The sequence below is a fragment of the Puma concolor genome, chromosome E1 (assembly GCF_028749965.1).
Source record: "Puma concolor isolate L17-30 chromosome E1, mPumCon1.1.hap2, whole genome shotgun sequence".
In the NCBI taxonomy this organism is placed as follows: Eukaryota; Metazoa; Chordata; class Mammalia; order Carnivora; family Felidae; genus Puma; species Puma concolor.
Window position 1 is genome coordinate 61,370,595 of NC_141680.1, and position 25,148 is coordinate 61,395,742.

Consider the following 25,148-nt stretch of genomic DNA (forward strand, 5'->3'; position numbering starts at 1 on the left):
ACTCATTTTGCCCACGACCCCGAGCTCCCCTTTGCCTGCTTTGCCACAGGCTGAGAGGACTGTAGAGCCTTCATTAAAATAGAAAAACCAGAGGCGCCCAGGAGGCTCAGCCGGTTGAAGATCCTGCTCCTGTGGCTCAGGTTGTGATCTCACGGTTCATGAGATCGAGCCCCACGTTGAGCTCTGCGCTGAGTGTGGAGTCTGCTTAAGATTCTCTCTCTCTCCCTCTGCCCCTCTCCCCTGCTCATGCTCTCTCTCTCTCTCTCTCTCAAAAGTAAATAGGAAGAAAATCCAGTGCTTATGCTCTAAGAGGGGGTGCCCTCCAGGCCCGCAGGCCCAGCCAGCCCCTCCCTGACGCTCCCCTTCTGGATTCCCAGTGGCGGCCTAGTGGGTCGAGACGCACCCTCGCGGGGTGCTTGATTCCGGGGTCCTGTCGGGGAGCTGGCCCCAGGCCCGTGGACACCTCGTTGCACCTCGGGCCCAGCGCCCACACCCAGAAGGGCCTGCTCCAGGAGCCCGGGGGGAGAACCTAGTTTCCTAAGTTCTGGAAAACGGGAAGGTGGTATCTCTCTGATGATCACATCCTCTTGGAAGAGCTCCCTCCAGGTTTCCCTGCCCTGCAGAGGCTCCGGGAGGCTCCAGACTTTACTCCAAGCTGCTTTCGATTCGGACCAGACAAGCTGTGTCTAGAGCCGGTGTCCGTGTCATAGAGTGGCCCCCGCCAGCGAGGGAGACCCTGGATGGGGAGCCCAGGCCACCGCCAGCCCTCTGGCCGGGGCGCCACAGTGGCTGAGCCAGACTGTCCGTCCAGGCCGAGCAGCACCAGGCCTGAGGTCCGAGACCGCTTGCCGGGATGGTGGAAAATCCACGCAAACTTCTGGACCTCGTCCAAAACACTGGTTCTCAAAACACTGGAAAGACGAGCACCCAGGTGGCTTCTCGTGTTCCAGTGACCCTGCCGACCTCAGCTCCTTCCGCCCCTCTCTCTTCTCCTATCGTGGCAAAAGACAACATCAAATTTATCGTTCTAGCCCCTTTTAAGTGCACAGTCACATCGTTGTGCGACCACGACCACCGTCCGTCTCCAGAACACTGTCATCGTCCCAAACTGAAACTCTGTCCCCATTGCGCGCCAGCTTCCCATTCCCCTCCCCCGGCCCCTGGTGCCCTCTGTTCAAGTCTCTGTCTCTCTGTAAACGAGGACTCTAGAAACCTCACGTAAGTGGAATCCACAGGATTTGTCCTCACTGAGCGTCCACGAGGTCCGTCCATGGGGTAGCGGGTGTCGGGACTTGCTTCCTTTTTAAGGCTGAACAATATTCCCCCGTGTGGATGGGCTGCGTTGTGTTTTCCATCCGTCGACCGACACTCGGGCCGTTCCCGCCTTTTGGCCTTCGTGAGTTAATGCTGCTCTGGATGCGGGTGTGCACATAGCTGAGTCCCCGCTTTCAGTTCTTTGGGGTTCCTCCCCTCTATTCTCTACTCTTCGTTCGCGCCCTGGGGTCAGCGCGTGCACGGCGTCCAGCGTGTTCCGGGGGCACCGGGAAGGACAGACCGCATCCCCGTGTCTGGCTGCATCCAGCTGACCGCTGCCCGACATCCCGGCTCTATCAGCAGCAGGTGCCTGTGCTCCGGGGCGGGGGGCCAAGCCTGCCTAGGGCCTGCGTGGTCTCTGGGGAGGCCGTGGTTGGCATGATGTGCGGTTAGGGGAGGCCATGCTGGCAACTGTCTACCCGCAACACCCAGACTTCGGTGAGGAGACAGGAGCCGGCTGGAAACGGAGAGGGGCCACCGGGAAGAAGTATCCGCGGGTCCCACAGCTGAGGGAGCCTGGCCCGGGTCTGAGCTTGTGTCCCCCTCCCCAGCAGCACGCAGCCAGCCAGCCCCTATAGCAGGCTGAGGTTTCAGGACTGCCCGGCTCACGTCCACGCTGAGTGCTTGACAACCCCCGCCCCCCAACGAGGAGGAGGTGGCCAGGGTTGGCGACAACCAAGGGGAGGTCCCCCAGCCCTGAGCAGACCGGGTGCGGGCGCCGGGGAGGGGCCCGGGAAGCCTGGCGGGCGCTGCGGGCAGTGGACACCCCTGGCTGATCTGGAGGAAGCCTGCCATCTGCTGGGCACGCGGAGATCCCTCCCGCAGCTGAAATGCCACCTCCCGGAAAATGGAGTTTTGGGGGCGGTGTTTGCCAGCCTCGTCCTTCCCGGCGGGGGGGGGGGGGGAGGGGGGAAGGCGGGGGGAAGCGGAGGGGCCCTGCCGCCTGGCCGGACCGATCCCGGGGCCGGAGAGAGCCGGCGGGCGCTCTGCAAAGAGCCGGGACCCGATGGCCCGCGCCTGTCCCCTGCGCGGGAAGCGTGCGCTGTGCACGTCTGCCGGGTGCCCAACAAAGACGCCTCTCTGCAGGTTCCCCTCGCGCTGCGGGGCGCACAATGCGCCCTTTCACCCCAGGTGGCTCTGGCGGAGCGTGGCGACTCCCTGGGGTGCCCGGCTGGCTCCTGGCCCTGCGCTCCGCCGCTCGCGGTTCAGAAGCCCTAGGAGCTGCCGTCAGGGAGACTTCGCAGACCCGACACGCGTGTTTGCACTCTCACCCACAGGGGAAAGTCTAGGAGCCTCTGTGTGTCCACACGCTCCCAAGAGGCGGGGCGTGACCCCAATTAAACGGCGGCCATCGGATCTCGAGATCGGGGAGCACGGGGAGCGTGCAGGGAGCCTGCTGTCACTCGACACCCCTCCCGGCAGCCCGCCAGGCTCGGAGAGAGACCGTAGCTACCAAAAATAATCCTTCCAGTGTTTAAATATTTAGAGAAGTGAGACAGACCTTGATGTCTTTACCATATACAGGGACCGGCCCTGACCACCAGCCCTGGGGCCCCTGGGAGAGGCCACGTTGCCTACCGGCCCCCTCTGCCGGGTTCAGCGTCTCCTACTCTGCCCCCACACGCCTGTGACACGTACGGGTCTCCTTCCAGTGCCCACAAGACAGCTACTCTCCCCACCCCGCTTCCAGAACATTCCCACGTCCAGCTTCTTACTCCCATGTGTCCCAGGCACCTCTTTCCTATAGCCCTTTCTGGCTCCAAAGCCCCTCAGGACAGGGCCCCCTTCTCGAAAGGGTTTGCACCCCATCTCGAAGACCATCAAAGTGTAAGAGAAGGGGTGTGCCCATCCGACCCTGGGGCGGTCTCCACACTCCACCCCACACGGGGTGGGGTGGCTCCTGGCCGTGGTTTTCGGGACCTCGCGTGCCCCTTGGGGCCACCCCTCAAGACGGCCTCGTGGACACATCAGTCGTGGTGCCTGTCGCGTGGAAGAGAAGGTGGGGGCTTGCCAGGGTGCGTGGCCGGGCACAGCTGGGATGTGACCTGGGGGAGGGTTCCAGCATTGCCACGCTTAGGGACCGTCTGTGTCACTGCCTGCAGCTGAGGAAGGCCCAGGACTCGCTCAAGGGCCACCTGCTGGCACCGAGGTCCAAGCCTCAGCTTTCAGAGGGCAGGGGGTTTGGACCAGTGTGGCCGGGGGCTCCGGCTTCCCTGGATCATCTCAGGGTCCTCGAAGCAAAGCAGCACGTTCTGGAGATCGCAGAGGGGCTACTGGGAGCCCTTTGTCCCCCGCCGACCACAGGTGTCTGAGAAACATCGGTTGAATGGAACACCAAGCCCGAGTAAAAACGTCCTCTCTGTTTGCTCTGCTGGGAATGAGCACTAAGTCAAACAGCGGACACAAGAACATTTCAATCAAGAGACAAAGGTCATTCGCCACTGCCTCTCCCTTTTGGGGAGGATCCCATCAGGTATCGGGTTGCAGCGAAACAGCCAGGCGTGGGTCCCCCCAGACAGAGCGCCAACTCCCCGCCTCACCCGGGAGGTGCTGCCGCGTCACCGCCTCTGTGACCTCACGCTCACATCTCCCGGAGGCTCACGCGGGGCCTCGGGCCCTGCCGAGCTCCTGCCGGGGCTGCTGATGCAACAGCAGGGGCCCCGGGGACTCTGGCTTCCCGCTCCCGAAGGCGGCTCCAAGCCTTTGGAGCAGCCCAGCTCCCCGGGGAGCAGCCCGCGGCCCCCGTGCAACAAATCATCCAGGGTTGCGTCGAGGACCCCCAGAGGGGCTGTCGCGGCGTGTGAGCTGGGCGGGAGAGGACGACCATTTCATTTCCCCGTCCTTTGAAGAGCCTCCTGCAGCGGGAGCTCGGCGTCCCCAGGGAGTCCTGCCTCTCCTGGAGGCTGGACTTCCTTCTTTTCGGTTCTGGAGGGATTGGTGCTTTTCTCTCCTCCCTGTGCCCACAGCTCTCAAAGAAAGAGGTCAGCTCTCTGACGAGCCGAGGGTCCTTGGGCGGGCAGCCAGCAGCAGTATGACTTCAAGGCGACCCAGCAGGTGCAGTGGTTCCCTTGGGTGACACTTTGGTGGCCGGGGACCTCTGGAATCCTGCTCAGAGCCAGGGAGGGGGCAGGTCCGCAGACCGTTCTCCTCTGGGAGAGGGAGGCTCCGGGGAGAGAGCTGGCCAGAGAAACCCAAACCAAGAAAAAAGCGGAACACCAACCAGGGCTGGCCAACGAGGCGGTCCCAAGCCACACGCGTCATCAAGCGCGTGCGACGCAGGGGGTTACCCCTGAGATGCGTTCTCCGCGTAGCGGACACACGGGATTCCCAAGACTTGGTACAGAGACGGGACGTCAACATTTCTCGCCAAAAACTTGCTACCGATCACAAGCTGAAACGGCAATATTTGGGGATTGTTGAAATGAATTTGACACGTCTCTTTTTCACTTTTTAAAGGGTGGCTGTGAGACCCACTCAAAACACGCCCGGCTGACTGTTGGCAAAGATTCAAAAGCAACCCCACGGCGGGACGGTCTTCTCGGTGGTGCTGACGTAATATACGGGGGGGCCGTGGTGGGGGCGCAAAGCTACTCAGGGGACACGGCTCACAGAGCTCTGCAGGCAGGTGCACACAGAAGGTGCCGGTAAAACCTCGAGACCTCGGGTTGCACCCACCTCGGTTTCCTGGCTTGGAAGGCATGCCATGGTTTTATGCGGGACGTGCTGCTGGGTGGAGGGTACGTGGGGCCTCCCCGCACATTTTGTTTTGCAAACTCTACCGTTATTTTATGTAAGCTTGTTTATTAGCTTTTGAGAGAGAGAGAGAGAGAGGGAGAGAGAGAATCCCAAGGAGGCTCTGCACTGTCAGCACAAGACCCCAACCCTGGGTTCGATCCCACGAACGGTGAGATCATGACCTGAACCGAGATCAAGAGTCGGACGCTTAACCGACTGAGCCACCCAGTGGCCCCTACTTTTAAAATAAAGTTTTTAAGGGGCCTGAGCGGCTCCGTCAGTTAAGCGTTCGACTTCGGCTCGGGTCACGGCTCGGATCACAATCTCATGGTTCGTGGGTTCGAGCCCCGCGTTGGGCTCTGTGCTGAACACCTGCTAGGAGCCCGGAGCCTGCTTTGGATTCTGTGTCTCCCTCTCTGACCCTCCCCCGTTTGTTCTCTGTCTCTCAAAAAAATAAATGAACATTTAAAAAATAATACAAAGTAAAAAATAAATAAATAAAAGTTTTAAAAAACTTTTGAGGCTATTAGAGTCTCAAAAAAATGAGACTATTAGAAAATTTTAAATCGTGTATGTGGTTCATATTACATTTCTACCGGACAGGGCTGGTTTGGACCAGAATTAGCACATTATGGCCCGCTGTCTTTGTACAGCCCAACGGCTGAGAACTTAAGAAAAAAAAAACGAACAGATTTAATTTCTTAGGGCAGTTTTAGCTTTACAGAAAAACTGAGTAGAAGGGTCCTAGATATACCCCCTAACACCCACACGCACGATTTCCTTATATTATCATCTGGCACTGCGTGGTCCACTTGTTATGATTGATGAACCCGGATCAACCCGTTACCATAATAATCGCCGTCCACAGTTTGCACGGGCCCATCTCGGTCTCGTCCTCTCTGTGGGTTTGGCAAAGGGACGATGACACATATCTGCCATTACAGAATCAGACGGAGTGGTCTCCCTGCCCTGAACGTCCTCCGTGCCCTGTCCACCCCTCCCCTGGCCCTCTTGCTGTCTGCAAAGCTCTGCCTTTCCCAGAAGGTCACACGGTTGGGGCCGCACGGCACGTAGCCTTTTCTGACCGGCTTCTTCCACTCGGTGATAGGCATTCAAGGTTCCGTCACGTCTTTTCGTGACTTGATAGCTCGTTTCTTTTTAGCGCCGAACAAAATCCCCTCATCTGGATGGACCAAATGGTTTATTTCTGCATTCACCCACAGAAGGACCCCTCGTTTGCTCCCAACTTTCGGCAGTGACGACACAGGCTGCCACCAGCATCCGTGTGCAGGTTTTTATGTGAAGGATGGTTTTGAGCATTTTTAAATGTTGGAAAAAACTCAAGAGGAGACGTGGCCTGAAGGCACCTTGATCTCAGACATCCGGCCCCCAGGCTGTCTGGGGAGGGAGACTCCAATTCCGTTGTTCTAGGCTGCCGGGTTCGGGTTCCTTCCTTGCAGCAGACCCAAGCCCCCAACACAAAGCGCTCCCAGTTGGGCGGGCAGCGGTCACGATGTTACCACCGGCAACACGCTCTGGGCGGAGTCATGGCCCCATTTCACAGATGAGGAAACCAAGGCACAGGGAGCTTAAACGCCTTGCCAAGATCACGCCCCAGCGATCGGGGTGGGGCTCAGGTTCACATCTGGGTCTGACCACGGAGCTCGCCAGACTCCGAGCCCTACGCGACCCACGGGGCCCCTCCCCTCCCCAGACAGCGGCCCAGAGTTGGACATCAAAGGACCAGGCACTGTGGAGGCCCAGCGTGGATTCTCGGGCAGTCCCTCCGAGTTGCTGGAGCAGTGGGCCCCCCAGGCTGAGGGCCAGACGGCGAAGGGCACATCCTTGGCCTTGGACACAGAGCTCGGCCCTGCTGCTGCCCTTCCCGAAGCAGCTTCCTTCAGACCTGGGTGTCGCCCCCCTCCCCCAGGCACGGGGGGAGGGGGGTGCTGGCACCTTGACGGGGGAGGGGGGACACGTGGACGGGAGGCAGAGACGCGGGCACAGAGCCCGCCGAGCGCTACAGAAACAGAAGACGAGATTAGCCCTAACGAAGCACAGAACAGATTGCAGGGTGTCGGGAGATGGGATGTTTTAAAGAAATAAATCTCAGCTCCCAGTTACAGAAGCACAAACAAACCCAAACAACAGATCTTTGGAAGCTGCCAGCTTTCCTGGCTGCCAGGCTGCTGCTGAGGGCCCAGGAGGGGCGGGGGGTGCTGTTCCGGAGCGTCCCGGGGGGCACGGGGCACCGGGCAGGCCCACGACTCGGCTGGGAGGTGGCTTCTGGAAATGTCGAGGGAGGGGACGCACCCCTTCGAGCTCCCGGCCAGCGCACCTCCCGCCAACTCCCGGCCGCTCCGCCTGGCACCCCACAGCTGGCCCGCGGTCGGCATCCCCTCTCCCGGGTGGTGGCGGCCCCCCAGGCCCTCCCCACCCCCACCTCGTCCTGCTGCGGCTGGAGCGGCCTCCCGCGACATCCGTCGGCAACAGAGCCACGCTGTCCCCTCGCCTGGAGGCTCCTCAGTCCCCCTGGCCCCCCCCCCCCCCCGGTCCGCTCAGGGTCACGTCCTTCCAGCCCCCTCCCCTGCACAGGCCCTGCAGAACAGGAGAGGCTATGTGTGAAACCCGCTAGAAGCGAGAGAACTGAGGTCTCACACCACCTGCCGCCCTTGGCTGGCTTAGGGTGACCCTGGACGGCACCCCCAGGGCCCCCCTGGCAGCACCCTGGCAGTGATACCCCCAGGTGCTCAGTCCTGGGCCCCTGAGCCCACCAGTTCTGCATCCATCTCAGAGACTGGGGTTCTCGCCTCATTTCTGTCCCCTGAGTGCGGGGCCAGTTACACCAACGACGACGATAGCGATAAATAATTCAGCCTTTACGGCTGATACCCTGGTGTCATGCAGCCTTTTCCTCCTAAAGGCAAAAAGCACTTAAGACACCATTTATTTCCGCCTCATGCCCTGCGGGGACGGCTGGCTGGAGCCGGTGACATCCCTCCTTGCGGCTTCTGCCTGTGGCTTCAGGGTCACCTGAACTCTCTGGCCACCCCCGGGAAATCAGCCACGAGGGAGGGGGCACCTGGCCACTTGGGATTTTACCTCTTTTTTCTTTTCAACGGAGAACCTGGAGAACCCTCCGTGCCGCCCTCATTGTCCCCAAGAGGACGGTCTCCTGCGGACGCGCACGGCCTGGCATGGAGGCTGCTTGCCGCATGGGGCTATCAAAATTCAAATCCATCGAGGACAAACAATTAAAAATCTCTTGGGCTCAGTCCCAAGAGGCACATTTCCAGGGCTTGATAGCCACACATGGCCAATAACCGCCCCCTGGACGGCATCCGCCGCTGCAGCACGTTCTGATGGACGGCGCTGGTAAGACAGACCGGTGGGACTCGAGAGAAAGCAAACGCGCGAGGCAGCGGATTTCAGGTGCAGCTTGAACAAGGTGCACAGGCAGCGGCAGGGCCTCAGGGAAGAAGATCTTCCCTGCCCGCAGGCTGGCTGGGGTCTTGGCGCAAAGGAGAGAACATTCCAGCTCCGGCAGGCCTGCTCCGGACCGCTGGTGGTGTGCATGGGGAGGAGGAAGAGGAAAGGCTGGAGGTACGTGGGCATCCAAGTACCCGACCATGAGTGTAGGCGGGCCCAGCTCTCACCAGCCCATGCTCCCCCGGGGCCTGTGCCCGGTTCACCTAGACCCCTGTCTGAGCTGGCTGGACCACTGCGCCAAGGAAGCCTCCATGAGAGTCCCCGCGTGGTGAGGGTCTCTGTAACCCCGCACACCACCCTTCACTTGGGACGGCCATGCAAGGAACACGCACCAAGAACGACAAGCGAATCCACCGAGAGCGGATGCAGCAGTGGTTCCCCGGGTACGGGGGCACAGCTCTGGGGACCGGGTGGCAGGTCATTAGCATCAGTCTTGCTGGCAGGACCGCAGTTACTGAGGACCCTAGAGGGCCTTTTGGTTAACAAGCCTACAGGCCAGGCCAGGGTGAGCCAGTCTGAGCCGGGCAGGAGTTTAACTGTCTCTCCATTTCTAAAACCGGTTTTGCTTTGTTTTGTTTTGATCACAAAATGAACAGAATCACAGAACAACATTTTTGAAAACTGAGAAAAGTAAAATATTACTCACGATCACCAGGATCTTAACACATTGGCACATCCTCCTCTCAACCCGGTGGCCACGCACGCTGTTTAAATTTGTATCAGTCAATATCACATAAAATTGAAAAAACACAGTACCTCAAGTCATACCGGCCATATATTTTTTTAACTTTTTATTGTTTATTTATTTTTGGGAGAGAGGGACAGAGAGTGAGCAGGGGAGGGGCAGAGAGAGAGGGAGACACAGAGTCGGAAGCAGACTCCAGGCTCCAAGCCGTCGGCACAGAGCCTGACGTGGGGCTTGAACCCACAAACCGCGAGATCGTGATTTGAGCCGAAGTCAGACGCTTAACCCACCGAGCCACCCAGGCGCCCCGCGCCAGCCACATTGCAAGAGCTCCTCAGCCGTGTGAAGCCAGCGGCTACTACATCGGACGGCACCGGTCTGGACGACGTCTGGCGTGGCAGGAAGTTCTAGGGGGCGTCCCTGCTCCGGATGGCCTCCCCCACGCATCAGGGCCTTTCCGTAGTCTTTAGTCAAAACGTGCACGACATGTGCCACCTGCCTGGGTTTTGATACACTGTGAATCTGCACGCTGCGGCCCAGCCTTTCTACACGCATATTCTCCCATCTGGTGGCACCGAGGTTCTAAACATTCGGGAGCCACAGACACTTCCAGAAGCCGGGCGGAGCCCCCTCCTCAGAAAAATGTACTCCCGTGAGCACACGTACAAAAAGTGGCCTAAGATTTCAGGGCGCTCCCTGACCCCAGATAAACCTCCTTTGTCTAGTAGGGTGAACCAGACTTGGCTTATCGTTCTCGGCTGTTGGAGGTTTAAATTCTTTCCCCCTTTTCTCCATTATAAAAAGTACTGTGATGAACATCTCCGTGCAAATGTGTTTTATTTCTGTAATTCAGATCATTTCTTAGAACGCGCCCCAGAAGGGGCGCCGGGGTGGCTCAGTCCGCTAAGCATCTGACTTCGGCTCAGGTCGTGATCTCACAGCTGGTGAGTTCGAGCCCGGCGGCGGGCTCTCTGCTGTCAGCGAGGAGCCCGCTGTGGTTCCTGTCTCCCTCTCTCTCTGCCCCCTCCCCAGTTTGTGCTTTTCTCTCTGTCTCAAAAATAAATAAAAACATCAAAAAAAAAAAGGAAGAAGAAGGTGTCCTAGAAGACATTCGATTTAAGAGACAGGAGCTACTCTCCTGGTTCTCCCCCAGCCAGAAGCACAGCCTCCGCATGTAGTTCTCCGGTTCTGCCACTAGAGGGACCCCGTGAGCCAGCCTGCCTGCACCCCTCCTGGGGACCCAGTTCCCAGTTAAGTTGGCAGCCTTGGTTCCAGGAGGGGCTATGGGCGCACTGCAGTCCTCGAAGCCAAGCCCCGCTGCGGGGTGTCTGCTCCAACCAGTGCGGGCACTCCGGACCTCAGCTCAGACGCCCCCCTGTCCAAGGCACAAGGACCACGCCCCTGTTCCCGCCGTCCCCTTCAGAGCTGTGGTTCTCAATGAGACTGCACACTGGAGCTCCCTGGGGGATTCAAACACCGCCCACGCCTGGGCCCCACTCCCAGCAGTGCTGGCTTAGTTGGTCCGGGCAGCCCCTGGGCATCGGGCCTTTTCAAGGCAGCCCAACGCTGCCCTCCCTTGCGGCCAGGTGGGTTCCACAACGTCCAATAGAGCCGACCGTTTAGTCCAGGATTTCCAGCCCCATCCAGGACTTCGGGGCGGGGGAGGGGGAGGGAGCCGAGGAACACCATTTTTGTTTCCAGGGGTCCCCCATGTGGTGGGGGAGACGGGATCGCACACGTGGCTCAGAGAGTAAAGAAGCAAACGTGTACTGCAGGGACTGGCCCAGTGCCCAGATCTGGCTCCCGTCCGCCTATGAAAAATGCAGATTCCAGGGCCTGCCCCCAGCGTCTTCCACAATGCACATCCGCTTTTTTAAGCTCCCGACGACCTGTCACGCACGGCTGGGTCGAGAACACCTATCAGGTCCCGCCTGGGACACAGGCTGTTTCCCCGTCAGCCCCGGGAGAAGCACACACGCTCCAGGCCAGGAGGCAGGGAGGGATGCTGTCCGTGTGGGTCCCGTTGCAGCACAAAGCCTCAGCCTAACCGGACTGATTCTGGCCAGAGGAGCAAGCGTTACGGATTTCCAGGGCTCCCTGGTGGAGGAGGCACCCCCTGACCACACCACGGCCCCTGCACACACCCAGAGATCGGCCCACCGTCTCTGAAGCAGCTCTAAGCACAGAAGACCCTAAGCTGACCTGGGTGGGGCTGGGGGCCGGAAAGCAAAAATACGGCCCCCAAAGCATTATTACAAGAAGACCTCCTCACACGGTGGCCAACCCCCCTGCACCCCACACCCACCCCCCTGCTTTCCCTTGAGGGTGGGCTCTCCTATCCGACCACAGTCAGAATCGCCTGGAATATTAGTCAGCCACGAACAGGAACGAGGTCCTGACACCTGCAATGACACGGACACGATGCTCGGACACAAAAGGCCACAGACCGTATGGTTCCACTGATACGAAACGTCCGGAACGGACAAACCCACAGAGACAGAAGGTAGACGGGTGGTGGCTGGGGGAGGGGCATTGGCCAGTGACCGCTTAGTGGGTGTGGAGTTTCTTTCCGGGGCGAGGAAAACATTTTGGGGCCAGACAGCGGTCTTCGGTGGACGAACCGTGAATGCGCTAAATGCCACGGAGCTGCATGATTTTAAATGGCCACAGTGGCAAAGTTGATGTTAGGTCTATTTTACCACAATTAGAAAAACAAGACAGTTTCCCCCCTCTGGGCCTCCCTGGTCGTCTGGGGGCGGTCAGAGCCGCTGGGAAGGGTGCTCAGCCTGGGCACTGAGACATTCGGGCAGGATCACTGTGTCGTGGGCGGCTGTGTCCCCAGTATTTTGGGGCACTTAGTGAACAGCATTCCAGGCCTCCACCCACCAGATGCCAAAAACACGCCCACACTCAGTTGTGACCACAATGTGTCCTGATGTTGCCACATGTCTCCTACAGCAGAACCGGCCCCAGGAGAGAATCACTGCTCCAGAATCATCTGGAACTGCCCGGGCATCAGGAGCATATAAGAGGTCCCCTGAGGGATTCTCATGGGCAGCCAGGGTAGGGAAGCAGCAAGGCGGAGGGAGGGGAAAGAGGAAGCCAGGAGTGAATTCATCGGGTAACCACAGAATGGATGTTACTACCCCACGTTAGGAACAAGGAGACAGAAGCTCCAAGGAGACACGGAGGTTTCCCAGGCTCAAGCCAACCAGGTTTCCCAAATTCCCAGATCCAAGCTCCTTACGTGATCAGGGGCCCTACAAGGCCTGATCGGGACTCCAGGCCCTGATTTGGGTTCTGCCACTAAGACCTCAGCCATGAGGCCACAGGCCAGGCCCGGCACCCCTGGCTCAGAGTAAAGGGGACAGCCGAACCTGTCCCCCCCGCCTGCACCCTGGAGCTGCTGGACGGCTGTCCCTCCTTTCTCTCCACTGAGATTCAGGGGTTTCTGGACACCTGTCCCTCCTTTCCCTCCGCCTCAGCCCTGGAGGTGCTGGACACCTGTCTCCCCTCTCTCTCTACCTGGGCCTTGGGGGTGCTGGACACCTGTCCCTCCTCCTTGGCCCTGGGGGTGCTGGGCACCCACAGGTATCGCTGCACTGGCAGATGGCACCACCAGGGGGGGCTCTGACCAAGACCCGCGGTGGGAAGCCAGGCTCAGTTTCATTCCCAGCCTGGTTCCCTGGGGGGAAATACACACAGCTCAGTGAACCTCACCGGGTCCAGCCGACTGCTCCGCCTGAAACGCTCTCTGCTCTGCAGCACTTGAGACAAAGGTTATCGGTCCCCCTGGGCTCTAATGGAACACACCTTATGGAGGGGACAACATCAGGAAAGAGTCCGTCTCAAATCCCTTCCCTCAAATTCCTTCTCCTCCGCGCCCCGGCTTACATCCGTCCCGCGTGACCTTACGTGCTCCGGGTCTGGTGCAGACCCAGCCGGATTCAAATCCCACCTCGGCCAGCGTGCTGGCTTTGTGACGTCCGGCAAGTTAGTTCACCTCTCTGAGCCTCGCTCTCCCTCCCTGCAGACGGGGGTGATGTTAGGACCTACCGCACGGGGCTCGGGGTGGTCGTGGGTCATCGGGGGCACACGTGCCCGGTGCCCAGACGATGCTGGACCACCCACACCCAGCACGTGCGGGGCTCACAGCTTGAGCTCAATAATTGTGTGCCGGCAATCGCTTCTCGGCCTTTTGGCTAAGATCAAGTGTAATAATTGTGTGCCGGCTGAATGACAGCAGTCGCCAGTGGTTCCCTAGGAATCTACACGGGAGCAGGGACCAGAGCGTAGGAAGGGCTGCGGGAGTCAGGGAAGTCTCCGAGCATGCTTTCTGACGGCCAACAGTCTACTGTCCCCCAAGGTTCCCAGGGCCTGGCCCCGTGGCATCCAGTCTGGGTTACGGAGCAGGGACGGCTTATCCCACATGAGGCCGCCGAGGGGAAGGGACGGGGAGAGCAGGTGGAACCCTCCCCCGCACCGTGCCGCCTTCACCACCCCCTTGAGCTCCGTCAAATGACGGGACACGGGTGCCGGGGCCCTGGCGCCGGGAGAGCAGGACCCTGGCGGGGCGAGACGCACGCGGTCCTCACGCTCAGGGAGCAGAGCTGTGACACACGCGACTGCTCCCCAGGAGGCCCGGGTGGAGCCTTGGGGGTCGGACGGACGCAGGACTCACCCGCTCTCGCTGTCCAGGAACACGGAGCTGCCGCTGTCCACGAGGGCGGCGCTGATGGGTGAGAGGCAGAAGGGCGAAGAGAAGGCGTCGGAATCCGAGTCGAAGGAGCTGTCCCTGCTCACGCCCTCGGCTGACAGCTCCAGGGAGCCCTCCTCCTCGCCGGCCTCGGGCCGCGGCTCCCGCCCCTCCTCGGTCCCATCCTGCGAGCTGACGGCCGACAGGATCCCGGAGTCGCTGTGGGCTGGTGGCAGGGCCGTCCCCAAGCCCTGGGCCAGCCTCTCCCCGTCCTCGGAAGGGGGGGAAGGGCTGACGTGCACGGCGTCCTGGACGCTCTGAGCCACCGCCGCGGTGTCCTCGTCTCTGGGGATCAGGGCGGGCCTGGCCTCCGTCGGGGAGGGCTGGCGGGGGGCCCCCAGGCTCTGGGCGCGCCGGCCCCGTGGGCGGGGTGCCTTGCGCACGGGGGAGCTCTCGGGGGTGATGTAACGCAATGCCTCCTCGTCCTGCCTCTGGATCCGAGAGTTGGGGACCCACGTGAGGATGAGGGTGCTCCCCAGCAGCTCGTCCTTCTCCACGCACAAGCACAGGTATCCTGGGAGGGTCAGGAGGACAGGCGGGTTAGGGGCGGCGGTGCGCCTGGTGCCTCCGTCTGGTCTCACGCGGCACAGCTGGGGAGCACGGTCGGCCTTGAGGTCAATGAACGCTGTGGCATTTTCTAAGCGCCACTCAGCAGAGGCGGGACACCGGGCTCCCAAGCAGGGCCTGTGGTCGCTTTTCCAGGCACAGGGGGTGGGGGGGGTTTCCTCCAGCTCAGAGCCCCGTCCTGTCCACGGTCTGGCGGCCCCAGAACTCTCCCCAGGTCTGGGAGAGCCCAGGGGCCCAGGAGCCCGGCCTCACCACTGCTGGGAGGGACAGAAGCTGTGGACTTTATTCCTGTTTCACACAAAATAAATCCAAAGAGAGGTGTTTGAGCGTTTTCCGGTCACTCGTGGCCTCAGCATTTCTTCTTTCATGCAGCTTTTTGGAAGAAGGGGCCGTCCTCGATGTTAAGCACCAGACGGCTGACAAGGACAAAGTAAAGCAGTGCCCCTCCGAGGCGGCAGCGAGTGGGGGGCTCTCTGAGCTCCTGAGCGCTCAGTCTGGGGCGAAGGCGGCATTTCCTGCCATCTCAGGACGTCCTGATCCCTGCGTCTATCGTGCTAGGCGCCCAGGCCTCCTGGTCTCTGCAGAAGTTGGGGCCTCGTGCCCCTCGGGGCTCTGAGAACCGGTACAAGAGTCTCAGGGCCCCGTCCCGTTTCCAGGAGACTCAGGGGCTATGAGCCAGTTGTGATAACGGTAAGGTGCAGGCGAGGCCCAGGGTTTCCACACCCTCAGATCCTGCAGCTTGGGGGTTGCGAAGGGAGCCCCAGGCCCCTGCCCCTGCCCCCCAGCCCCCCATCATGACAGGATCACCACGAAGCTCTCCAAAGGCTTCGTGTGCTGTTCCTTGTGACTTAGACCAGAAGAGTTACTACCACTCTCAGACCCAGCCCTAGAACCTCAGCCTCCTGCCCTCGAATCCTCGGGGTTGGCCCTGTGGTCAGGCATCCACGGCCTCGCGCCCCCTGCTGGAGCACACTCCCGGGATACAGGACCTTGGAACTCCCCAGGAATCCCTGTGCTCCCGGGGCCTGATCCCGAGCCGGGTGTGGGGCCTGCAGACGGGCTGGGGTGTCCACACGTGCATGCCGAGGCCCCTTACAGGGCAGGAGAGAGCTGGGCCGGAGGCCGGCTGTCCTGCTTGGGACCTATAGGGCCCGACGGTTCCAAATCTGTGCATAGCCACCTGGATGACCTTAAAGGCAGACTTACCAAGGCGGGTGGAGGGAATACTTCCCCAAACAGTTCATTACCGTAACTAACCTTCTTGTATTTTAAGGAGCTGATCGATTCAGTATTTTGCGGACACATAATTTGCATACAGTAACGTGCTCAGACCTGACTGTGATTGATAACTTTTAGATGTTTTGACATCTGGTACAGGGCCTCTGTGTGCACCGGGGAAGGCAAGTCCCCAGGCCGCAGCCAGGCAGCAGGTGCACTAGGGACCCTGAGCATCCTTCAGCAGCCAGGGGAGGCCGCAGGAAGAATGAGGGGAGCCCAGAGCCTGCGCCGGCCCCGCCCCTGCCCTGTGCTAGTATTGGGAGTGGCCTAGACTCTCCTAGCACCAGCCTCCTTATCCAAAAAAGAGGCCTCTTTTTGGAGGGGGGCCCCGGGGCACTCTCCGGAGGTGAACATACGTTTATCTGTTTCAAGTCACGTGCACAGGACTTGGGTGTCACTAACTCCTCGTGTTGTTCCTTCCATGGGGGCAGCAGGGCTGAGGGAACCACCGGCCCGCCCAGGAGCTTGTGCCCGGCGGCCACGACCGGGCCCAATACCTTCAGCTCTGCCCCCTGCCCGGAGGACACCCACGGGCAGCTGCGCGTCCTGGAAACAGTGGACGCTGTCTGCCTGCTGTGACCCGCGGCCCCTCAGTGCGCAGGGCGGCCGGTCATCACTGCAGGGCCCGGGATACAACGTGAGCCCTGGAAGGGTAGGCCGTTTCTTTCTCTGTGACTTGGCCAAAGGAGAGCAGGAGAGGTGTCCCACCCCAGGAGCTACTGAGAGCCCCTCGCGCTGGCGCGTCCCCAGGCACGGCCCCAGGATCACGCAGGGTTCCTGCAGACCCCAGGGGAGAGCTTTCTTCCCTAGTTTCGAAACAGTGCGGCTGGAGGACAGATCACAGAATTGGTGATTTCCGCGTCTCCAGACTCCCAGGCCCGCCCGGCCTCCAGCCAGTTCTCAGCCCAGCCTTCCGGCAGCCGGAGGGATGAAGCCTTGGCGCCCAGTGTGACAGCCATGCTCCTGCCACCTGTACCCCGGAGGGGGCCGGCGGGCACTGGCGGGCCCCCCCAGAAGAGGACCGCCCCCTCCCCTCCCTGCCGGCGGACGGGGCTCCCTGCTCCCAGCAGCCCTGCAATGACTTAATGTCTTCTGAGGCTGATTCCCCTTAAACCGTCCCACCCCCCACCCCATGTGTACGAAAGGTCGCCATCCCGTTGGAAGATGGGGAAACCAGGGCATATGGAGAAGTGACACAAAAGCTTTCCAAAGCTGGGGCTCGGTCAGTTTAGAAGGAAAAGCAGGCAGGGGCGCCTGGGGGGCTCAGTAGGTTAAGCGTCTGACGTCGGCTCAGATCAGGATCTCACGGTTCGTGAGTTCAAGCCCCGTGTCGGGCTCTGTGCCAACAGCTCAGAGCCTGGAGCCTGCTTCAGATTCTGTGTCTCCCTCTCTGTCTGCCCTTCACCAGCTTGCGCTCTCTCTCTCTCTCTCTCAAAAATAAACATTAAAAAAAAAAAAAACACTAAAAAAAAAAAAAAACAAAAGCCAGCCCTCCTCCCCAGACCCTCCCCTCCCCCAGGCCTGTGGCCCAGGTCCTCCCATTTCCCGGGGCTCACCTGGGTGGTGCTCCCCCAGCCCCTGCAGCCCCTCTGGTGGGTGCACACAGACATTGTTCTTGGAGTAGATGATCTCCCCATCCAGGACGGAGGGGGGCCCACCGCCGCCACCCGGGGTGAGGGTCAGGAGGTCCGAGGCTTTGGAGGAGGCCCGGCGAAGGAGACGGCCCAGAGACATGGCGGGGGGAGTGTTTCCATCCTCTGTACGCTTGGGCCCAGGCGGGGCTCGTCCAGACGTGGCTGGGAGACAAAGACACAGAAGAGTGCATCAGGCCAAGGTCACGGGCCTCACACCAGCAGGCTCGAAATGAATGGTGGTTCACTAGCTACCGGAACGCGTCCCGCTAGCTCAAGGCCATGGGGAGGGCGCACTTGGTTCTAGACTGTGGCGCTCTGGACATTTGGGGCCGGGTCTTTCTAGTGGTGGAGGCTACGCTGGCCTCCATCCACCGGGTGCCCCCAGCAGCCCCCTTCCCACTATGACAACCAAAAACGTCCCCCGGGACCTAACCGCCCCGTCTAGAGGGGCTCTGCTCCCCCCTCCCCTCAGCGATCTCACAAAACTGTTCGACTTCTCTTTGCTCAGTCTTTACCCCTGTGTCTGTGCCAACGAGCCCTCCCCTCCTGAACTTCTCACCCCTCCGTGGTGCTTCCCAGGGAAGGTCCTTCCTCCACCCTGTCCTTCCCGGCCTCCTTCACCCCCATGCTCCCCGGATGTCCCAGCCGGATGTCCCAGCACAGCGAAGGGTCATCCCAGCTGGGAAGGGTGTCACGAGCCGTGTTTGCGGGACCTGAGTCTCCCTACAACTCATTCTTTAAAAAACCAGATGAGAGACGAAAGGATTCGGTGCAGCACCTAACACGGAACTCCTAGAGGTTCACTGGCCGAAGGAGCTCTACGCCCACTCGGTGAAGAGCGGACAACAAGAAATCCTACGAAAGCCCAACACCCCGCAGACGGGCCAGAAGCAGTTTCTATCTGTGCAGAAAGCCCAACCATCAGGGGCCCGGGCACCAGCCCGTGTGAACCGACCGGGCGCTTCCCATCGGTCCTTAAAAAAGCGACTGTCGCGGATTATCAACGCGCGAGTGATTCAAAGGGAACGGGTCCTTAAAACCCGAATTGCGAACCCGGACCACCAGACGGAGCCGTGGAACGAGCCATGGGCGTGAGCGCGCCCGCATAAACGAGACACGCGTGCAGAGCCATGCTGCCTCCTGGTTGGAGATGGTGGGTGTCCGGGACCGAGGCCACGCTGGGCAGCGTGCAGGCCGGCTCCCCGGGGGGCGGGCGGGGGGCCGGGGGGGCTGCCACGGAGCCGCCACGGGAAGCCACTATGGTAAAATCATCCACTGGGAAGGGACAAACAAAACGTGGTCCATCCACACGGTGGCATCATCCAGCGTTAAGAAGGAAGGAAATCCTGGGCCGCCTGGGGGGCTCAGGCGGTTGAGCATCTGACTCTTGGATCCGGCTCAGGTCGTGATCACTCGGTCCATGAGTTCAAGCCCCGCGTCCGGCTCCATGTTGATAGCCCTGAACCTGCTTGGGATTCTCTCTCTCTCTCTTCCCCTCCCCAACTCACGCTCTCCCTCTCTCTCAAATTAAACTTAAAAAAAAAAAAAGGAAGGAAATTCTGACACCTACGATCCCATGGATGGACGTTGAGGACACTGGGCTGAGTGAGGCAGGTCAGCCCCAAAGGACAAACAGTGTGGGATTCCACTTACACCAGGTGCCCAGAGTCTCCAGATTCGCAGAGAGAGAGTTGCGGGGGGGGGGGGGGGGAGGGGGGGGAGGAGACGGGTAGTCAGTGCTACTGGGGAGAGTCCAGTCTGGCACGATGCAAATGTCCTGGAGACGGACGGTGGGGACAGCAGCGTGAATGTGCCTAACGCCACCTGACCGTGCGCTTAGGAAAGGTTAGAGGGTAAATTTTCATGTCACGTACGCTGCACCACAAGAAACCAATTTTTTTGAATTATCAACAGGGTATGTTCCATCGTTCTCTGAACTTCCTGCATTTTGTGCACTTCTCCCCAAATCCAGAGCTGGTTTAGGGTGCCCCCTAGGTGAAGCTCTCTCTGCTTCCAGGTTCGCGTGGGCTCTTGGGGCAGAGGGTGGTCTCGGGGGCTGCCCTTTGCTGTCCGAGCCAGGTGGCTCAAGGCGGGGTCCTCAGTCCCTCTGACTCTCTGAGGGCCCCGCCCGTGTCCCCAGTTCTGCTCTCAGGTCTCCCCCAGAAGGGCACTAACTCTCCCAAGCACAGGATTCTTCCAACAGCTTCCTGTCAGACCCGCAGCCACGCCTCCCTTGCACAGATCTTTGCCCAGAAAGATCCATCAGTCCCTTCTCCCGAATCCCTGAGGTTCCCAACATCAGCATCGCCACCAAAATCACAGTCCTGGGACCCTCACCTCCTCAGCCACCAGCCAAGGACCTCCCCCTGCTCTTGCCAGGACCCGGCCCCTGAATCCCCTGGCTCTCCTGGACTCAGCCCGTCTCGGGCTCCCCCGTGCCAACACTCTCCATGACCCCTCGCCCCCGGGGGCGACAGGCGGCTCTGAGGAAGGCCAGACAGTAATCGCTGTGGCTCTGGGGGCAGCCGGTCCTGCAGTGTGAAAGGGGCCGCAGACAGAAACCAGCCAGTGTGTCTGTGACCCAACGAAAGCTGATTCATAGACACTCACACCTGAAGCTCGACAAATCTCCACACGTCACAAAAAATTCTTTCAATTTTTTCCCAACCATTTAAAAATGTAAAACCCGGGGTGCCTGGGTGGCTCAGTGGGTTGGGCATCCGACTTCAGCTCAGGTCACGATCTCGCGGTTCATGAGTTCGAGCCCTGCGTCGGGCTCTGTGCTGACAGCTCGGAGCCTGGAGCCTGCTTCGGATTCTGTGTCTCCCTCTCCCTCTGCCCCTTCCCTGCTCACGCTGTCTCTCGCTCTCAAAAATAAATAAGCATAAAAAAAAAAGTAAAAAGAAACGAGGAAGATTAGTTTGGGCAAGATACCTTCATTTAACTCGTTATTCCCCAAATAGTAGGAGTTCGGCATATGTAATCAATACGGAGAAAAATGATGGACTTGTTTTGCATTCTTTAAGCCTCCACAGTCCGGTGTGTGTTTTGCATTAAGCACGTCTCCTTAGGACCAGCCACGCTGCGGGGGCTCGCAGCCTCCGGGTGGGCGAGGCTGGAGCCCCAGCTCCCCCGGGGCCTCAGATGGTTACTCCTCGGTTAATCCCTCTAACCGCCAGACCGGACTGCAAACAACTCTCAGCTGATTCTGAAAACCAAACCAGCTCTAAGTGAAGACGTTTGCCACCGTGGAGGATAATCAAAAGAATATGCTGGAAGATCTGGAAGATTCCCGGACACAAGTGCTCACGACACGGCGCTTTCCCACACGGCAGATGCAAAGTGGGTGTGTGTCCCTCACTGGAGGCTCTGGAGGACACGCCTCCTGGAAGCACCGTTTTGCAGAGGAGAAAACAGGTCTCATCCAATCACTCAGGGAGCAGGGAACCTAAGACCTTTGTCCCCTGTGCTCAGAGGGCGGCTTCCACCCCAGCCACCCCAGCTCCGGCCCAGAATGTCCGGCAGAAGCCCGCGTGTCCGGGGTGTGTCTGTGAAACACTAGCCACAAATATTTACTCTTCACAGAGTCCTATTTTCTAAGTGCATACGTGCCTGTGGGAGCCTGTTTAATCAAAATTAAACCTGGTTCCCAGCCCCTGCTCACTAGCCAACTATAAGAGAATCCTTGACCTATTTTTTAATGTTTTTTTTTTAATTGGGAAACACGCTCAGAGAAGTATAAAGACACAAGTTCCTTAAATCACACGACCCAAAAACATTTGTGTGTTTTCTCCTATCTTCTGTGCGTGTCTTAAAAACAAAAACAGGGACACCTGGGTGGCTCTTTCGGTCAGGTCAGCATCCCAGGGTCATGGGATCAAGCCGCGAATCCGGCTCTGGGCTGACAGTGCAGAGCCTGCTTGGAACTCTCTCTCTGTCTCCCCAACCTGGCTCTCTCTGCCCCTCCTCTGTTCACTCTCTCTCTCTCTCTCTCTCTCTCTCTCTCTCAAAAATAAATAGAGGCACCTGCATGGCTCAGTCAGTTAAGCGTCTGACCTCAGCTCAGGTCATGATCTCACGGTCCGTGAGTTCGAGCCCCACGTCGGGCTCTGTGCCGACAGCTCGGAGCCTGGAGCCTGCTTCCGATTCTGTGTCTCCCTCTCTCTCTGCCCCTCCCCTGCTCGTGCTCTCTCTCTCTCTCTCTCTCAAAAATAAATAAATAAACACTTTAAATAAATACATAAAATTTAGTAATGACAGTGAAAACTGGAGAGGAGCGTACGGACACTCTATTCACTTACAGCTCTTTTTTGTGTGTGTGAACCTAAAACCCTGTAAACAGTCAAATTTATTAATCATAATGAAAAAAGAGGGCGGAGGCCACAGGGCCTGCGCCCAAAGCCGCCAGGTGGAGGGTGAACTCTGGTGGATGGAGGCAAGGAACAGGCAGGGGGCTAGAGGCGGGACCGGTGACAGCAGGTGACGAAGGGGCTCGGGTGCCCACGCTGAGGGCCGCTGTCAGCAGTGACGTCGGGGCCTGGCAAGGGATGTGCCACAGCCCGACGGGCATCCTCCTAGTGTCCTTGAATCCAAAAGATGCCTGACTTTGAATGCTTCTTGCTCACGACCTGCAGAGCAGCTCTGCCCACGGCCTTAGGGACCCGGTGTCCCATGGGGATGGGAGGAGCAAAGATAACGGCCCCTCCTGGTAGACCAGAAAGCTGTGCTCCAGAAAGGCTTCCCGGGGAACAGAATTCTGAGCAGGGAGAACGCCCAGGTCACCTTCCGTGGGTCCGGGCCAGACTGCTCGTTCTGGCTATACAGAGTTGGGGGCAGGGGCACAATCTGGAAATGACACAAGCAGAGACCCTAAGCCACACAAAATCAGGTAACACTCGAAAGGGAGCGGAGAGGAACCTCTACAGGAACAGCCACCTGACTCTTCTGTGGCAAGGACTCCGAGGGGTTGGGAATCACAGTAACGGCCGACACGCTCCAAGCACCGTGGACCAGCATCACAGAGCCTGTCCCCAAATCCCGGGCGACGAAGGTGGCTGGAGAAGCCGTTCAGGGAAGGTCCTGGACTGATACGTCACTCCCCGAGAGTGCGTTCACTTAACAATTTTCCTTTAAAGTGGTTATGCTCGCATCCGTCTTATCGATCTTAGATGACAAGTTCCTGGGTCCAAGGCCTCTCTGCAAAACCCCTTTTGTGACTGATGTGCCTTCCAGAATGCCACCTTCAATAAAGTCCCAAATGCTTTGCTCTTGTTGATGGAAAAGATAGCAATGCCAACCTGGCAGCTGGCACAAGGAACACAGACAGGGAGGGAGTAAGGCCAAAAGCCAGAATGAGCATCAGCTTGGGCAGGCGGGCGCGCGCGCACACACACACACACACACACACACACACACATACGAGTAATGCTTTACAAAGGTATAAAGTAAAAAACGCCACTGCTGGTTTTCAGCTATCTGACTGAGGTGGGATTACAAGCGGAGCTCTGTGCTGCCCTGAGCCCGACCAGGTCGGGCCAGATTTGTGCAAAATAGGCTATTGTGTAATTCGAAAGGAGAGAACAACTTGGCCTCCCCTCAAACCACACACATGCTCATAACACGGAGCTCTGTCCGCAGAAGGTCCCTGCTGGGCACCCCCACGCCGCGGCGCGTGGCCTGCAGGGTAAGGGAAACGGCCAGCAGGAGAGGGGTTTTGAGGTGCCTGGAGAGTGGGGAGTGGGCGGGGCAGGAGTTTATCTCACAGTCTGTTTGGAACTGGCCCTGCCACCGGGTTGCGGCCAGTGGGCAGTGGCAGGCCTCCAGCAACCACACGCGTTCCAGAATCACCCCCCACCTCGGGGAGCACCTGTCCTGACCCCCGGAGCACCTGTTCCGCCCCCGCCCAGGAGCACCTGCCCTGACCTCTTGGGAGCACATACCCCGACCCCCGGGAGCACCTATCCCACCCCCCAGGAGCACCAGCCCTGTCCCCTGGGAGCACTTGCCTTGACCCCTGGGAGCACCCAACCCACACCCCAGGAGCACCTACCCCGACCCCCGGGAGCCCCTATCCCATCCCCCAGGAGCACCTGTCCTGTCCCCCTGGGAGCACTTGTCCTGACCCCTGGGAGCACCCAACCCACACCCCAGGAGCACCTACCCCGACCCCCGGGAGCACCTGCCCTGTCCCCCCTGGGAGCACCTGTCCCGACCTCCTGGAAGCACCTACCCCGACCCCCGGGAGCATCTGCCCTGTCCCCCCGGGAGCACTTGTGCCGACCTCCTGGGAGCACCTGCCCTGCCCGCCTGGCCCTGGGCGGCTGAGGCTTCTGTAGCTCAGTGCTGGTGTGCGGCTCTCCTCTAGTGTTTACAGGGCGAAGTGGAGACATCCATTACCCAAAACTCATCCCCCATGAGTCGGTGACTGATACCTGAGGCAAAATGCTCCCGGACACAAACAGAGGCAAAGTCACCAAAAAGCCAGAAACGAGCAAAATGCAGGTTAAGAAATGACGCCCTTTAGAGAAGACACCATCACCCCTCCTGCTTCCCTCAGAAAGCACTTCCATCCCAGGTGCTTGGTTCCCCACGGCCTTTGTAACAAATCACGGCACACGTAGCGGCTTAAAGCAACACGGATACATTAGCTCCCAGTTCTGGAGGCCAGGTGCGACCCTGGGCTCTCTGGCTCAATCAAGGTGCAGACAGGGCTGCGCTCCTTCTGGAGCCGACAGAGGCTCCGTTTCCCGGCCTTTTCCAGCCCCTGGAATCCACCCGCGCCCCTTGGATGGTGGCCCTTCCTCCACCTCCAAAGCCGGCCGTGGCCGTTCAAGTCTTCCCCGTGTCGCATGGCTCTGAAACTGACTCTGCCCCCTTCTTCCACTTTCAACGACCCTGGTCCCACTGGATAATCCGGGACAATCTCCCCATCGCAAGGGCAGCTGATGAGCAAAGTTAACTGCACACAACCCAACACAGTCAGAGGTTCCCAGGATTCGGACGTGGACATCTTGGGGGACCATTCTGCTGCTGACCGTGCCACCACAAGGACACGGTGAAGAGCTGGCTTCCAGCTCACCCACTGACTGTCAAATCCCCACGCGGAACGACCAGCTGTTAGGCGATATGAGGAGGACCCAGGCCGAGCAGCAGGAGGGGGGAAGGCCTGGGCCCCCGTGTCCCCATGGGAGAAAGTCGCACACTCACAGACCAGCACCTGCCCTTGGCAGCTTCCTCCGCCCAGAGCCCTGCTTTCCTGTCCTGGCATAAAAGGCTCCATCAGTCGCCAAACGGAAAAACAAATAGGAGCAAAGGTGCGAAGGTCTCTTCCGGAACCTTCCTAGGAAGACCAAAGAAACGGGGCAGCCTGGAGCCACCAGAAGAGGCCCGAGCAGGACTCCTCCAGCTCACTGCTCTGTGCTGCCTGTCGCTCGCCACCCCGGGTCAGCTGCTGGGATACAGCTGTCAGCAGGACAAATGCTCGGGGAGCTGGCAGTTCCCGCAGACCTGAGGCTCACAGCCCGGACCCATCGTGACAGCCGCTCATCGCGGCAGGGGGAGGCAGGCTGGGCGGGGGGGGTCACTAGAAACTTATGGGGGACATGTCATGGGATGAAGCCCACAGGTGATTCATTACTCCCTTGGCCTTGTCACTGTCAGACTGCTCAGGAGCCAAACGCCCTGAGCCCCG

The 25,148-nt window shown here is 59.6% G+C and overlaps 1 protein-coding gene across 4 annotated transcripts in view; it reads right to left on the minus strand.

The window, feature by feature from the left end:
- TBC1D16 (TBC1 domain family member 16) overlaps positions 1-25,148 on the minus strand; it is a 74,088-nt gene that overhangs the window by 43,126 nt on the left and 5,814 nt on the right. For 2 of the 4 annotated variants that reach the window (XM_086688240.1, XM_086688239.1), the window contains exons 2-3: positions 17,381-17,620; positions 13,905-14,493 (exon numbers count right to left, since the gene is read on the minus strand). In XM_086688240.1, coding sequence (XP_086544366.1) covers positions 13,905-14,493; positions 17,381-17,558 — 767 coding nt within the window. In that variant the 5' untranslated portion in view covers positions 17,559-17,620. Of the gene's footprint in view, positions 1-13,904; positions 14,494-17,380; positions 17,621-20,392; positions 20,929-25,148 lie in introns of those variants that run through there. The other 2 variants (XM_086688237.1, XM_086688238.1) reach the window with 2 other exon arrangements.